General features: G+C 48.1%; 1 protein-coding gene across 6 annotated transcripts in view; it reads right to left on the reverse strand.

Moving 5' to 3' along the window:
- Nucleotides 1–14,570, reverse strand: part of TSPAN14 (tetraspanin 14) — a 55,008-nt gene that overhangs the window by 16,109 nt on the left and 24,329 nt on the right. For 5 of the 6 annotated variants that reach the window (XM_030862765.3, XM_030862761.3, XM_060286590.2 and 2 more), the window contains exon 2: nucleotides 12,206–12,303. In XM_030862765.3, the coding sequence (XP_030718625.1) occupies nucleotides 12,206–12,286 (81 nt within the window). In that variant the 5' untranslated portion in view covers nucleotides 12,287–12,303. Of the gene's footprint in view, nucleotides 1–12,205; nucleotides 12,304–14,123; nucleotides 14,321–14,570 lie in introns of those variants that run through there. The other variant, XM_060286589.2, reaches the window with a different exon arrangement.

A 14,570-nucleotide genomic window follows, 5' to 3' on the forward strand; every position in this document is an offset into this window, starting at 1 on the left:
AAGAGGCCCTCCACACCCCATAACACTGGTACTATTACCCCCATTTTTCAAATGGGAAAGTTCCGATGTAAAACGATTTGGTTATTTGCCCAAAGTCAGACAGCTAGCTGGTGGCAAAGTCAAGAAACAAACCTGCGTGTCTCTGTCCTGACATCATGTCATCTCATTGCCCTCAGGGCAGCCACCCAAGGCAGGAAGAGCGGGCACCAGCCTGTGCCCTCCACCACACGGGGCAGTCACAGTGCCCGGCGGCGTGGCAGTCCGCAGGAGGGGCTTCTAAGCTGTGCAACCCTAAAGCCAACGTCCCACATCATCAGGTGGGGAGGATCACTCTGTGTCGTCAGGCCCTCTTTGGGGGTCACTGTGAAGATTCAGTAGTGACCTCTCCACCTTAGGCAAAGGCCTCTGTGAAAGAAGGTGAGAGGTTTCCTGGGGGGCATTCTGGGCTGGTCCAGCCCTGCCTTGTTCCGGAAGCCACATGGAGTCCACTCACCAAGTGGGCAAGCCTTTACCCAGCAGGTCCCAGACACAGCGGAAGTGTAGACATGTAGCCAGGCCCTGCTGGACTGGAGGAGGATTCCAACGCCAAGGAGGTCAAAAGCAGCCCCTCATCACCCACGATGTAGTGGGCTTGGTCTCCTGTAAGATTTCACTTCAGTGCGCGAACGCACTTAGGCAATTCTTGCGGGCTCCAGAGGACTTTCCTCCACAAGCTCGAGACAAACCGCCAGCAGCCGCGAAACGCTTTCAGGCGTGCCCTGCCGGCCCCTGATTCTTGCAGACTCCCCTGGCTGAGGAAGGGTGACATTCACAGAACCCCTGCCCCTGGGCCACCAGAGGGAGCCTCAGAAAAAAACAAGAAGGAAACCCAAGAGTAAGCACCGAGACCCGAGGGAGTCCAGGGCAGCGCTGAAAAAATAGCATGGGTCAGCCAGTCCTGGTTCCGGCTCCACCCTGCAACAAATGACAGGACTTGTGCGAGTCCAGAAATTTCTCTGAGCCTGTTTTTCTTTGCAAAATGGGGATGACCCTTCCTGGGTCATAGGAGGGTTGTAAGAATTCAAAGAAGTATCCCGAGTGATGTGCTTACCCTGGAGCACTGAGCGAGCCCTGCCCTGACATGGAGGCAGAACAGAGGTCGCGGGGACCCTCAAGACGCCACAAGCATTTGCTGGATTGAAAGCACTCTGCGCACCATCCCCCAACGACTTGCAGCTTTGTCCTGAGACAAGGTCCTCCTTTCCAGAGGCATCTGTTTCATTGGGCTTCTGGAGACAAGAGTAAAGCAGAGTTTAAGGAAACAGATGCCTTCTGGAGGCTTTTCAAGTGAGGTGGGGAAAGGATGATGGAAAGAAAACAGGGCAGGGAGTGGAAGGAGATAGAACTGTCTCAGCTCTGTTCCTAACTCACCCTGTGGCTCTGAGCAAGCCATCCCTCTCTCTTGGACTTCAGTTTGCCAACCTGCAAAACTGAATAGGTAGAGACCAATGATCTCCAAGGGCCTCTGCACCTCCCACTGCCTAAGCTCTGCCACCATAAATCATGCCAGGTGGAAACCCAACAGTCCTTGGCACTCACTCTCCAGAACTGGAAATCCAGAGTCCAGGTCTGGGGAGTCCAGGGAACACCAGAGATGCTCGTGGTCACTTGAAAGGACAGCAGAGGGCACAGATCCTAGACCCAACCTGGCCCTGAGAGCCAGTGCACTGAGGGGGAGTCCCAGGACATCTGTCGGGATCAGGAGGCCTTGCCCCTCCAGACTGCGATCACTCTGGACCCTAAACAGAGCATAAAAGGATCGCCTCTTTCAAAACAGTCCCACATGAAAAAAAAGCTTAAACCAAGCCAGTTCTTTGTGGGAGTTTGGAAGTTCTGGGAGCTGGAAGGGACGCTAAAGCCCAGCTTCTTTTCCCGGAGGGAAATGGGCCCAGGGCAGGATGGTGCCTTGTTCAGGGTCACACAGCTATCACACACCAGCTCTTCCTCCTGCCGGAAGGGTGGTTCTGAAAACCAGAAGCACATGTGCCCTTCCCGCAGAGCCAGTGAACTCCTGCGAGGGGCCCGAGGAGGAGGTGGGGAGGACTACCCACAGGGCTCTCGGGCAGCTTCCACATAATCTCCGTGCTCCCTGATAACAGGGAGCTGACGCCCACCACACCCTGCCCAGGAATCTGACTGTATCAGCCTTTGAACAAAAGGAAGGCAGGGAGGCAGAGTTCTCCAAGGGAGGTTACAGGCAGCGCCCCAGGCAATGGAGAGAAGGAACCCCCACCCCAGCCTCACCCCACCCCAGCCCCTGCCATCGCTGGCACAGTTCAGTGATTAACAGTGAGTAGAGAACAAGATACTAAGCTAGGGGTTGACAGTTCTGTAAGCCAGATAGTGTTTTCAGCTTTGCCTGCCAGAAGGTCTCTGTTTCAACTACTCCACTCTGCTGTTATAGCGGGAAAGCAGCCACAGATAATACGTAAACGAATGGACAGGAGTGTGTTCCAGTAAAGCTGTACGTGCAAAAACAGGCAGACAGCCAGGTCTGGCCTGCGAGCGTAGTCTGCCAAGTCCTGCACTAAACTATCACACTGAAACCATCTGGACCTAGACAGGATTTCCTTCAGCTCAGCCACACGAACCCCAGGACATCCCTATAATCCGGGTCCCCAACCCTGGTAGGTTTTTATATTACTTCAACAGGTCTTAATAGCCTAAAACTGCAAATAACCCAAATGATATATTCCCACAATGGGATATTCCACAACAATGAGAATCAACGATCTACAATTACGTACCACAGCATGAATGAATCTCACATACAAGATTTAACAAAAGATGTCAGACTCAAAAGATGTCCCTCCAAAATTCATATCTTGAAGCCCTAACCTCCAGTGTGATGGTATTTGGAGGCGGGGAGGTAAGTAGGGTTACATGAGGTCATGAGGGTAGAGCCTCCATGATTAGAGGAAGAAAGACCAGAGCTTGGGTTCTCTCTCTCTGCCACATGAGAAAACAGCAGGAAGGCAGCCATGTGCAGGCCAGGAAGAGAGCCCACACCAGAACCTGACCATGCTGGCAAACTGATTTCAAACTTCCAGCCTCCAGAAATGGGAGAAAATAAATTTCTCTTGTTTAAACCAAAGAGCCTGTGATGTGTTGTTATGGCAGCCCAAGCTGACCAAGACAGGAAGAATACTTCGGCAGAAAAATGAGATCTAGCATCCAATCAAAAGTTACTAGATAGGCAAGAGGGAAAATAAAAACATGACCTATAACAAGGAAAGAAATTCAGTAACTATAAGACACAGAAATGAGATAGAAGATAGAATCAGCAAAGACTTTAAAACAGATACTGTAAATATGCTCAAACATTTCAAGGAAAATAAACATAATGAAGAGACAAACAGAAAACATAAAAAAGATCCAAATAGAACTATCAGAAATAGAAAATACAACATTAGAAATGAAGAATCACTAAATGGGTTTAATCGCCAATCAGGCACTATAGAAGATGAGTGAACTTAAAGAAAAAGCAATAGGAACCTTCTAAACTAAATGGTAGAAGGGAGTTAAAAAAAACAACTGAGCAGCACCTCAGTGACCTGTGGGACAACAAGGAGTCCAAGGGAGGGAGGGTGTCCGTTTGAAGAAATAATGATGGGAGTAATCACATATTTGATGAAAAATACAAACCCACAAATCCATAAAACGCAATGAACTTCAAACAGAGCACAGAGAAAACACACCAGCACATATCATGATAAAATTGCTGAAATCCAGTGACAAAGAGAAAATCCTGAAGTAAGCCAGAGAGGGAAAGAAAAGACACATTATATAAACAGTACGCATATACAAGACATTTAACCAAATGAAATGAAAACATATCAAAATGTGTAGGATGCAGAAAATGCAGGGCATCAAATATAGGCATACCTTGGAGGTACTTGGGTTTGGTTCCAGACCACCGCAATAAAGCAAGTCACACTAATTGTTTGGCTTCCCAGTGCATAGGAAGAGTATGCTTACGCTGTACTGTAGTCTATTAAGTGTGCAACAGCATTATGTCTAAGAAAACAATGTACAGACCTTAATTTAAAAATACTTTACTGCTAAAAAATGCTAACCATCATCTGAGCCTTCAGTGAGTCATAGATCTTTTTACAACAGTAACATCAAAGGTCACTAATCACAGATCACCATAACAAATACAATAGTAATGAAAAAGTTTCAAACAGTCTAAGGATTGCCAAAATGTGACAGAGACACAAAGTGAGCCAATGCTGCTGGAAAAATGGTGTCAACAGACTTGCTCAATGCAGGCTTGCCACAAACCTTCAATTTGCTAAAAATGCAGTGTCTGGGAAGCACAATAAAATGAGGTATGCCTGTACTTATACTATAAGAAAGAAGAAAGATCTAAAAGCAATGACCTAATCTTCTGCCTTAAGAAGCCAGACAAAGAACAAAATAATCCCAAAATAAGTAGAAGAGAGAAGATAATAAAAAGAGCAGAAATCAGTGCAATAGACTGGAGATGGATGGTGGTGACGGTTGCACAACACCGTGAATGCGCTTAATGCCACTGAACTGGGCACTTAAAAATGGTTATAATTCTAAGTTTTGTTATGTATGTTTTACCACAATTTTTAAATATAAAAATATGATTTTTGAAAAACTTTTAAAGAAATTAATAAAATAAAAGCAGAAAAACAACAGAGAAACATCACCTAAACTAAAGGAAGTCAGATCGGAGAGTGAAATCTAATTTATATAAGTGACAGGAGGCAAATCAGTGGTTGCCAGAGGAAGGGCGGGGAGGGAGTGACTACAGAAGGGCATAAGGACAGTTTCTAGAGGGATGGAAACGTTTCACATCTTCATCGTGGCGATCATGATGAGAGGGGAGGGAGGATACAGCTGCCAGCTCAGTGCACTGAACACTTGAAATGGGTACAGGTTCATCCTTCCTTCCTTCCTCCTTCCTTCTTTCTTTCCTTCCTTCCTCCCTCCCTCCCTCCCTTCCTTCTTTCTATGTATGTATGTATCAGTATGTATATTAGAAGTGGATTTATTTATAGAGATACATATTCCATAGTCAGAATGCAGTCCGTCTCAAAAGGCGAGAATGGCCTTGGGAGAAATACACTCCACAGACAGAGTGTGGGCCATCTCAGAAGGCGAGAGGCCTATTCTCTTTAATCTACACTTCAATAGAAGTGATTTTTTTTTAAAATTTATTTGGCTGCGTCGGGTCTTAGTTGTGTCACGTGGGGTCTTTTCGTTGCAGCGCGCGGGCTTCTCCCTAGTTGTGGTGTGCCAGCTCCAGAGTGCACGGGCTCAGTAGTGGCGGTGTGTGGGCTTAGTTGCCCTACGGCATGTGGGATCTTAGTTCCCTGACCAGGGATTGAACCCCCGTTCCCTGCACTGGATGGCGGATTCTTAACCACTGGACCACCAGGAAAGTCCCTAGAAGTGATTTTTTTAAAAGCATTTCTAGGGAAAAAAAAAAAAAAAGGTACAAACAAGATGGGAATAGGGTACTCCCCCATAGATGATAAATCACCCCAGCAGACTGGCCCACGCTGACTATTTACTGGCCAAGGAAGCAGAGTTATACACACCACCAGTTACTTAGACCTGACGCCACCCTGTGAGTGTGTAATAACCATATGTCCTGGGGAATAATCACAGTGCACCATACTGCCCATCCTCGCAAATCCCTCCTGGTGGTCCCAGCCGCAGATGCGCCTGAGCCAGTGAGATCAGGAGCTGAGGCCCTAAACGGATCAGCAACTCCTAGTTCTAGCGGAGTCTCTAATTAAGCAATCCTCGCCCTCTGTCTTGGCAAGACAAAATGTGGAAAAATACACAAACACACACCCCTATGAGCCAAAAGATAAGGCGGTCTATTTCCTATGAATTGGGGCAGCCCTTCTGGAGAATATGACTATATAAATGTCAGGCCGGTCAAAACGATGGACACACCTTCTGACTCATTTACTCTCACTCCTGGGAATCTATCCCAGCAAATAATTTCTCCCCTTTCCCCAAAGGGAAGAATCTGTTACAAAAGCTAATCACCGCTCCTTATCTAGGATAGTAGAAAAATTGGAAACAACCTAAATGTCCAATATAGGAATTTCCAAAAATACAATCAGGAAGACTGTGCGGCAACCTGGAATGTTCTACACTAGGTGATGCTGATACGAAAACGCACACTTCAAGATCACGTGGATACTCTCACCAAGATGTGAAACTATGTGTGACTGCAGACAGGAAAATGGAGCCTGAAGGAGGGAACACAGTCAAGTTGGGATGCCTTGTGTAGTCTTCTAGAATTTCCATGCAGTTACAAAAGTTTAGTAAATAAAACTGGAAGGGAAAAAAGGTACCACCTCTCAGCAGTGGAAGTGAAATAGTCTACACATGTTATTAAAACACTAGACTTTCCCTTTCTGACTGCATTGAATTACCAAGAAATGGAAACAGAGAAACCATCTGTGCTCAGACCTAGGGATCAGGCCTTGGGGTCTGATATCACATGGACAGAGTTCAGCTCAAGTAAGGGCAATTCTCTAACGGTTAGAATGATCCAGAGTCAACAGCCCATTGTGGGGCCAGACAAAGAGAGTTAAGACCATCCACCCACAAAAATGCCACAAACGGAAGCAAGGGCAGGGAGCTGCCGTTAGGTCCTTCCACATCAGACTGGCTTTGCCTCTCTCGGGAAGGGTTAGGGTTAGGGACTGTCCTGGTTTGCCTGGGACAGTCCTGGGGCACATCTATTGTTCCGGCAAAATTCTTAATAATCTCTCTTTCATTCTTAAAAGTTTCCCAACTTGGAGCACAAATTACATGCTCACCCTACTCGTGGGAGGCATCTGTTACTTCGAAGGAAGGGGCCTCAAGCCATGCTGGTCACAGAGCACAAATGTCCATGTTTCTCACCCAGAAACAGGCTGCACATTAGGGTCAGCAATGAATTCCCGCATTTTACAAGCAGGGAAGCTGTGGCTCAGACCTGCCCTTGTCACTGAGAAGGTCCACAGCAGAGTGGGGGGCTCTCTGTCGTCTGTGCCTACAAGCAGTCTCCGCTTTTCACTTTTAATCCACCTCTGAAATAAATCCAGGCAAGGGCTTTATCAGAATCTTTGCAGATTAAACTCAGTGTCTGTGGTGGGAGCTGCAGGCATCATGGAATCATCCCTCGAGAGGATTCATTCAGCAAAACCAGGGAAGCTCAAATTCTCTGTGGAATCAGGTGGGGTGAGAATGAACAAAGACAAAGGCTGTAAGCCCCTCCCAGCTTCCTTTCCTCTGCAAGTCAAAGTGAGATTTTTTTAAGAATTTTAATCATAGTAAAGTACACATAATATAAAACTTACCATCTTAACCATTTTTAAGTGTACGGCTCAGTGGCATTAAGTACATTCACAGTACTGTGAAACCATCACCACCGTCCACAGAACTCTTTCCATCTTGCAGAACTGACACTCTGTCCCCATTAAGCAGTAACTTCCCATTTTCCCCTCCTCCCAGCCCCTAGTACCCACCATTCTACTTTGGGTCTCTGAAGCAGACTACTCTATGTACCTCATATAAGTGGAATCATAGAGTATTTGTCCTTTTGTGATTGGTTTATTTCATTCAGCATAATGTCCTCAAGATTCACCCACGTTGTAGTATGTGTAGGAATTTCCTTCATTTTTAAGGCTGAATAATATTCCATGGCCTGTATAGACCACTTTTTGTTTATCCATTCATCCTTCGGTAGACACAGGGGTTGCTTCTAGCTCTCAGCTATTATGAATAACGCTGCTACAAACAAGGGTGCACAAATATCTATTCAAGATCCTGCTTTCAATTCTTCTAGGTATATGCCCAGAGGAGAACTGCTGCATCATATGGTAATTCTATTTTTTACTTTTTGAGGAACCGCCATCTTTTTTTTCATAGCATCTGCACCATTATACGTTCTCACCAACAGTGCACAAGGATTCCAGTTTCTCTACTTCTTCACCAACATTTGTTATTTTTCTGGTTTTTAATAATACCCATTCTAATGGGTGAGAGTGATATCTCATTGTGGTTTTGATTTGCATTTTCCTGTGTCAAAGTGAGATTTTGCCCTAGAAACAGTTCTAACACATCCAAGGAATGATTGTAATTTTAAAAAACCAGGCTTCCCTGGTGGCGCAGTGGTTAAGAATCCACCTGCCAATGCAGGGGACATGGGTTTGAGCCTTGGTCCGGGAAGATCCCACATGCCACAGAGCAACTAAAGCCCGTGTGCCACAACTACTGAACCTGCGCTCTAGAGCCCACGAGCCACAAATACTGAAGCCCGCGCACCTAGAGCCCGTGCTCCACAATAAGAGAAGCCACCACAATGAGAAGCTCGCGCACCACAACAAAGAGTAGCCCCTGCTCGTGGCAAGTAGAGAAAGTCCAGCGCAGCAATGAAGACCCAACGCAGCCAAAAATAAATAAAGAAATAAATTTATAAAAAGAAAAGAGAGAAGCCACCGCAATGAGAAGCCTGCACACCGCAACGAAGAGTAGCCCCCGCTCGCCGCAACTAGAGAAAAGCCCGCGCACAGCAACGAAGAGCCAACACTGCCAAAAATAAATAAAATAAAATAAATTTTAAACTAATAATAATAATTTTAAAAAACCGAGAAAGGGTAAAAAGTGCTAGTGCCCTCAAAAGGCTGTGGTGGCAGCATTTTCCTGACATCCCTGTGATAAGATCCCCAGGAAGCCCAGCTCCATGTACACCCAGTAAAACATGCAGTTCAGAACACACACAAACACTGCGGGCATCCACATCTCTCGCCTCAAGCAAGTATTAATGGTCCCTTGGAAAAATCTCGGCCTTGAAGTTGGAAGGAGACAGCTTAAAAAGAAAAAACACAAAAAAACGGTTAGAGTGCTACAGGTGTTTGCTATAAAGAACGTTACTGTGAAAATAATTCTGGATGGAGCAAACTGTTAAATAAAACCTCTGCTTGTTCCAGCACCTAGAATTGGTCAAAGAATTCAACAGGTTGCTTCTGCATATTCAAACCTGCCTAAGGAGCCCAAGTCCACCGTCAAGGCTGTCATCCTTCTGCTCCGCTTTCTCACTGTTAATTCATCGAAACCAAACAAAAACTCTCTGCAAAATGATCCATCTGTGCTTTGCTTCAAAATAATCCAAGGTGGGGGAAGATATAAATTAAACATGATAGGCTGAGTTGGTAACTTCTGAAGCTAGCTGATGGGAACATGGCAGCTGGGGTGGGGGGTTCATTATATTCCTCTACTTTTGTATTTTCTCCATTTAAAGAAGAAAACTTCTCTGAAGAGGTAAGGGCTTGGCACATCATCTTACTCATTTTCAACAACCTTGTGAGGCAGGCAGCAGGCAGGTGACAGCAGTATTTCACAAAGAAATCAGCTCAGGTTGAGAGTCCAGACCGGCACCCAGGAACCCCCGCTGCACCATGCACTTCCCTAAGGGCTCTGCGCCCCAATTCCCAAGCCTTATTCCACATTCCCAGCTCCTGTGCAGATGAAGACAGCAAATCTCCGCCTAGAACCCAGCAGGGAGGGGCCGGGCAGCCTCCCCCTCTCATTTTCCCAACAGAGCTCTCATGCCTCGTTTTCCTGACTGTTCCTGTTTGTCCTGTCCTGTTCTGCCCCAGTGCACACTAACTGAAAAATGATTAACTCTCGACCACAGACACTGCCAATTCTGCAAAACTCCGATAACGCTGTAGCCCCCTTGAATCACCAAGCAGACTTGCTACAATTCTGGATTCATGAACTCTGCTATGTGAATCTGGTGCTGCAAATGTATTATATTGGGCAAGTTAGTAAAGCTTCCCAAGAGCAAAGAATCTATCCCGAAGACACTCTGAAGAAACAGAGATTACCAGGGCCCTGGGCCACAGCAGCAGCAGGAGAGTTTCACCCCAGATGCAAAAATCAGGATGTGAGTCAGAGGTCGGGATGTAAGGCTAAGCAAGCACAGCGGGCCACCGGGCAAGGGGTACAACAGGAGGGTGGACAAAGTGTCTAAAGTGTCAAACCACCTGCCTAAGCCAGGTGGCCCTCAACTGTGCACCTGGCTGGGGGCTGGGGACTCCAGGTGAGGCCAGAAGGCTCTCCTCCAGACAGGGAGCAATGCAGGTCTGAGAAGCCACACATCTCAGGGAAGGGGCAACCACAGTCCTCCCATTAGGAGGGGCCCACAGGAACCACCTCAAATGTCCAGCACTGCCCTACCTCAGGGGCAATAATGAGGCTGCTGGTGAAAGGTTGTCTGGGCACCAGAAAAGTCCTGCGGTGAATGGCCAAGCCACTGAATCGCACCCTACTTCTCCAGGACAGAAACCCCCCCAAACTTTGAGATAAATCATCAGGGGGTGATGCTGGAAAAACAAGGGTGAAAGGCTGAGAGATCCTGGTAAGTCGGCCTCGATGTCAAAAGTTCCAGTCCAAATAGGAAATGCCAAAATCCTCAGTAGAGGCAAATGTGGCATCATGACCACTTATCCTGTCCCTCCTTCTCCATCAGGCCCCACCCAGACACTAGCTGCAGACTCGACGCTTGTATTAAATGAGGTTTTAAAACCCTCTGTGCACGGTCATGTCACCGTGCTCTCCTGCACAGAATCAATGTCTGCCTCCCCCTGGACCAATGCCACTGACATGCTCTGATATCTCCCTTAACCCCTTGACCAGTTCCAGCCAGTACCCATTGCTCCTCTTTAAGGCAAGAGTCCTTGAAAGAACTGTCATGAGTCACTGGTCTCCACTTTCTCATGTCCCATGGGCTCCTGGACCAACTCCAGGTGGGTTTCCATCCCCAGCAGTTCTGGTCAAGGTCATACCCTCCACCTTGTCAAAGCCAATGTCAATTTTCTGTCCTCATCCTACCCCCCTCTACATGAAGGGCTTCCTCTCAAGGCTTCCACGACACAAAATCTCCTGGTCTTCCTTTTACCTCAGGCCACTCACTCACTCACAGCCAACTTTGGAGAGGACTTTCCTCCTCAACCCCACCTCTAGCATCCCCACCTCAATATTCAGACCCCTCCTCTCCTCAGTCAATACACTCTCCTTCGATGATCTGGTCACCCCTTCCTCTGATGGTGGCCAAGACTTTCATCTCCAGGATGGCCACTGGTACGGGACACTGACATGTCCATGTGGCTGGCTAAGAGACCATTCAAACCCTTCTGCCCCAAATGCCCATCTCAGAACATGGGACCACCATCCATGCCTTCACTCTGCAGAATCACTCCAAAATCAGATGATACCATCCAACTTATAACCTACCAAGAGTTACTGACAGAAGTAGAATTCCAGCTACTTACTGGGAACCATACAGTCCTGCATGACCTGGCTTCTTCATGCCCGCGTCCTCACCTGTGTCCCCTGTGCCCTGTACTCACTCAGCTCCAGCCACATGCCCTTCTTTTTGCTTCTTGCACATGCCAAGTTCATTCCTGCCTCAGGACCTCTGCACATGCTGCTCTCCCTACCTGGAGCTTTCTTCCCAAGACCCCATATAGCTGTGTCTTCACTAGTACTCAGGTCTCAGCCTACAAGCCACCTCTCCTTAGAATGTGCTTCCCAACCACCCTGGCCAAGCGGCTTCCCCCTCCCTGCTCTGAGGCTCAGTAGGCTAACACCCCTTCTGATTGAACACCAGCACCACAAGGACAGGGTTTTACTCCCCTTGTCCACCCTTACCTCCCAGAGCCCAGGACAAGGCCTGGCCCACAGTCCAATGTGCACAAAGGACCCGGCAGCTGATGCCTCATTGGGGCATTCCTGGGGTGTGGATGGAGGGAAACCGACACGCATCTGGGTCAGAGCCCCATCTTCCTAAACCCCCACAGCTGGGGTAGGGCCCCTTAATCTAGTCTTCAATCACCTTGGCCTTCCCCATCACAGCACCTGATGGTCTACTTTATAATTTATTGGGTTGGCAAAACAGTTTGTTCTGGTTTTTCCGTTTTGAACGGAACTGGATTTTCCAGTGTTTTGAACAAACTTTTTGGTCAACCCAATACTTGTCACTGGTTTCATGAGGGCAGGACCCTGACTGTCAGCCACCTCACCCAGAGCCTCACGGGGCTCTGGCAAATCAAAAGAACATGAAGAAGCATGATTTACTAATTAAGGACTACGCCAGGGAACATGGCTGCTCTCATCCACTCACCCAGAAGACGATGTTGTAGCTGAAAAGGAGGTACTTGTACCAGCAGCTGACCTCGGCGTTGGAGTATCTATAATAGTGCATCTTCTGAGAAGCAGGATCTGCGGAGAGAGGAGGAGTGATGAGACAGCTGGTTCAGTTTGGAAACATCTCCCCAAAACCTGCTCCCCAAGGAAAGAGCAAAGGCAAGATACAGACTCAGGCTCCAGAAATCCCCAAATTGTCCCCTGTGCTCTTTTACTAGTCCAGACGCGGGTTTACTATCAATGGCAGCTACAGGTTAGACAAAAATCAGGTGAAGTCAACTTTCCATAAACAGTCAAAAGAATAAGAGGAGAATTTTTGAAAGAATGGAGAACGGTGATTTTTCAAAAGTGTGTTCTAAATACCAGGACTTCTGCTGGGAACCTTCCCAAACATTATCTCATCACCTCTCCATTGGGTTGATTTCCCCACTTCCTGATGGGGAAACAGGAGTTCAGAAAGGTCATGTGGGGCGCAGGATCTAAACCAAGGCAGGGAGGTGGGGGTGGGGGTTGGGGGTTCCCCACAGTCCACATTCTTTCCACCCACAGCTACCTGGGGCAGAGCAGCCAGGAGTCGAGGGAACCAAAGGAAGAAATGAGGGCTTGACCACTGAGAGCCGCGTTTAGGAAGAAGAGATGAAAGGGCAGGTCTGGACGTGACCTAACAGTGACCAGTCAGGAAAAGCCATATTTGTTCATCTAACATTTTCTGAGACAACCTCCCAAGCTCACCCTCAAAGGGTAAGGAAGGCAGAGCACCCTGGCCCGGGCAGGGAGATCCTGTGAGCCCACAGCAGCCAGCCCTCACCCTATTGCCCCTTCCTCTGCCTAATCTCCCACCTACCAGGACCACTGTTTTGGCCTCTTGGGGCTGCAGTAAATCTTGGATTATAGAACGCTGAACTGCACAGGGTGAAGGAGGGGCCACTCTTTTTCATCTGTGTCCATCCGCCAAAGCCTGCACAAACGAGGGTGCCCTCAAAGGGGAGTGAATTCCAAGGGCCTGGTCCACCTTTACTATGTTCCTTTTTGAACCCCAATGGCAACCTAGGTGAACCCTTAACTCCTCCATTATCCCCTGCTGTCAAACAGTGGCTGAATGGTGGGGAAGGAGGCAGGTGCCTGCCTCAAGCTGACCCCCAGGGTGGGATCTAAGGCTCACAGGGAATGCTCCCCCCCCCATTCGCCCCACTCCCCAGGGTGAGGAGAGGAACAAGATGTAACCCAGAGCCTAAGGCAAAAACGAACAAGGCTACTCTGGCAGTGGGGAGACAAACCACCCGCAACGGCAAAATCCCTTCCTGTAAGGTGGCCTCGGTGGCCTGGCCACTGGTCTGTAACGTTCTGAGAAAGTGTTGCCAAGCAGGGACATGAAAACCACATCCTTCTGGAAACGGGTGCTCTGACTGCTCCACCATCCTTCCCACAGAGCAGAACCAACAGGCAGAGCCTGGACACCACCCCACTGGCTCCCCTCCCTCCAGGAGCAATGGGAGCGTGGTCAAGGCCCAGCTGGGAGTGTAGGCCTGCCTGGCCTCAAACCCAGCCAGGGAGGGGCAGTGACCCAGCAGCCCCATGCCCACTTCCCCATCCCACCAGCAGAGCAGCAATTCTACAAAACTGCCCTCCGAGAATGCGTGTGAACACAGCCCCAGGTAATGAGGGACAATACTGGACACAAGGACACACAGGAGGCCTGAACACAGCCTGCCACACAGGGTGGCTGCAGGGAGAGGAAAAGGAGCTCTCAGGCAGAGATTCCTTCCTTCAGCGACATGACCTGACCTGGGCAAGCGTCTGCCTCTCAGGGCCTCAGCATCCTCAACTAAAATGGGGCCTTAACAACTGATTCCTAATGTCACAGGAGATCAGCCGGCAGCATCAAAATGACTTACTCCAAACACAGATTTCTGGAGATTCTGATAAGCAGGTCTGCGTTGGGGCCAAGAATCTTCAGTTTTGACAAATTCCCCAGGTGATTCCTGCCATGCCTAATGGACGAGGTATCAGCTTGGGCACAGAAGGCTGTAGTCCCTCTGGGGATCTTGCAAAGGTGGAAGGACCTTGTCAGCTGTGTTTGCAGCACAGAGACCGGGAGTGCAGTAGTCATGGCTCCTGGTAAGGAATTAACTAAAAGTAACCAAAATTCACCCACTTGTGTTTCGCAGATTACAAAAGCCCAAAGCACTGGTTTGTCTTCCTAGCTGCAGATGAGTGAATTAATCCACACAGGAAAATTTTTTTTACTCTAAAACTCAAGTAAGTTTAAGACAGAGAATAGCCAGCTTGGCTGGAAATGACCTATGAGGCAGAAAAATGTTTAAGTGGCAGAAACCCCGTTC

The sequence above is a fragment of the Globicephala melas genome, chromosome 16 (assembly GCF_963455315.2).
Source record: "Globicephala melas chromosome 16, mGloMel1.2, whole genome shotgun sequence".
NCBI lineage: Eukaryota > Metazoa > Chordata > Mammalia > Artiodactyla > Delphinidae > Globicephala > Globicephala melas.